General features: G+C 68.2%; 1 protein-coding gene across 1 annotated transcript in view; it reads right to left on the bottom strand.

The window, feature by feature from the left end:
* Positions 1 to 1,375, bottom strand: part of AGAP3 (ArfGAP with GTPase domain, ankyrin repeat and PH domain 3) — a 63,833-nt gene that overhangs the window by 2,034 nt on the left and 60,424 nt on the right. The window contains 2 exon segments of the mRNA XM_006172419.3: positions 206 to 461; positions 1,072 to 1,375. The exon segment at positions 1,072 to 1,375 is cut by the window's right edge and continues 53 nt beyond it. Of these exon segments, the coding sequence (XP_006172481.1) occupies positions 206 to 461; positions 1,072 to 1,375 (560 nt within the window).

Here is a 1,375-nt window from a genome sequence, read left to right as displayed (position 1 = left end):
GCCGGCCGGCCCGGCGGGCGTAGGCCAGGGGAGTCAGGCCCCGGGCGTCGCGGCTCCTCACGTCCACCCCGTACTGCGGGAGAGAGCACACGGCCACGGTCAGCACCGCGGGGTGGGAGGGCAGTGCTGGGGCAGGGAGGGAGAGGCTGCGACAGCAAGGCTGGGGCCAGAAGCTGAGGCTGGGCAGCCAGACGGCCCGACTCACCCAGATCAGCAGTTGCGTGAAGACCACGTTAGCCATGGCACTGGACAGGTGCAGGGCCGTCCGCCCGTCGCCGTCCCCGTAGGTCTCGTTCACCTCCTCCTTGGACCCGTGAGCCAGCAACACCACCAGCAGCCGCAGGTCATCCTCCACCACGGCCCGGAGCAGCTGCTGCCCCAGGGGCACGTCGGAGCTCGGCAGCGGGGCCAGGAAGAGCTTCTGCTCGTACTTGGCACGTATCCAGCGCTCCTTCTCCTCCCTGCAACCACAGGGCCATCGAGGCATGAGCCAAGGGAGGACGCGGAGCCAACAGGCGGTGGGGGAAGCGGTCAGGAAAGGACACCAGCACCCACAGTGAGAGCGAAGGTGGGCAGGCAGAAGAGAAAGGGCGCCCATGACACCCACACGGGGGCTGCAGGCGATATAAACGGGGAGGAGGAGCTGGAAGGAAGGCCCCTGGGGGCAGCAGAGGAGTGGGCGCTGAGAAGGCAGGCCTCCAGCAGGCCTCCAGCAGGCCAAGCAGCCGCTTATCTGGCCATCTGAACTCTCACTGGCAGTGCTGGAACAAAGCAGGTGGGGGCCTGCCCTGGGGTGCACTGCCCTATCTACCACCCATTCTCCCCATCTCCAGCCCAGACCAGGGCCCGCACCACAGATAGGACAGGGCCTGCGCATGCGCCTCCTGCTGGCCCCTGACCTGCTGATAACGGCTCAGAAAGGGCTGTTGTTGTGAGCAGCCTGAGTGACAGGCGCCGGAGGAGGGGTGCACCCCAGGGGCCAGCCACCCGGCAGCCAACAGCCCAGCTGGCTTTAACCCCTCTGACACTGCTCCTCCCTCCCCAGCCAGCTTCAGGGCCCCGGCCACTCACCTGCAGGCTTCAGGCCCGGGCTTGGCGTAGCCGTCCAGGGCCCCCTCCCAGACACTGTTGGCCAGGGCATTGCCCATCGCGGTCATGACAGCCAGCAGCTCGGGGGGCCAGTCGTCCAGGTCCAGGGAGCGGACCCGGGACAGGTGGGCCCCCAGGTGCCGGTGGATCCCGGAGCACTCGATGCACATCAGGGCGCCCAGGTTCAGGCTGGCCCAGTCTGGGTCTAGCGAAGAGGAGGAGACCATGCAGCTAGCAGCGACCCGAGGGCTGCTGCGCAGTCTTCCCGCCTGCCCCCACCCCCCCC

This window comes from Tupaia chinensis, unplaced genomic scaffold (genome assembly GCF_000334495.1).
Source record: "Tupaia chinensis unplaced genomic scaffold, TupChi_1.0 Scaffold000280_1, whole genome shotgun sequence".
Taxonomy (NCBI): Eukaryota; Metazoa; Chordata; class Mammalia; order Scandentia; family Tupaiidae; genus Tupaia; species Tupaia belangeri.
Note: the sequence above shows the minus strand (reverse complement) of the source record. Positions and strands in the feature narration are given on the sequence as shown.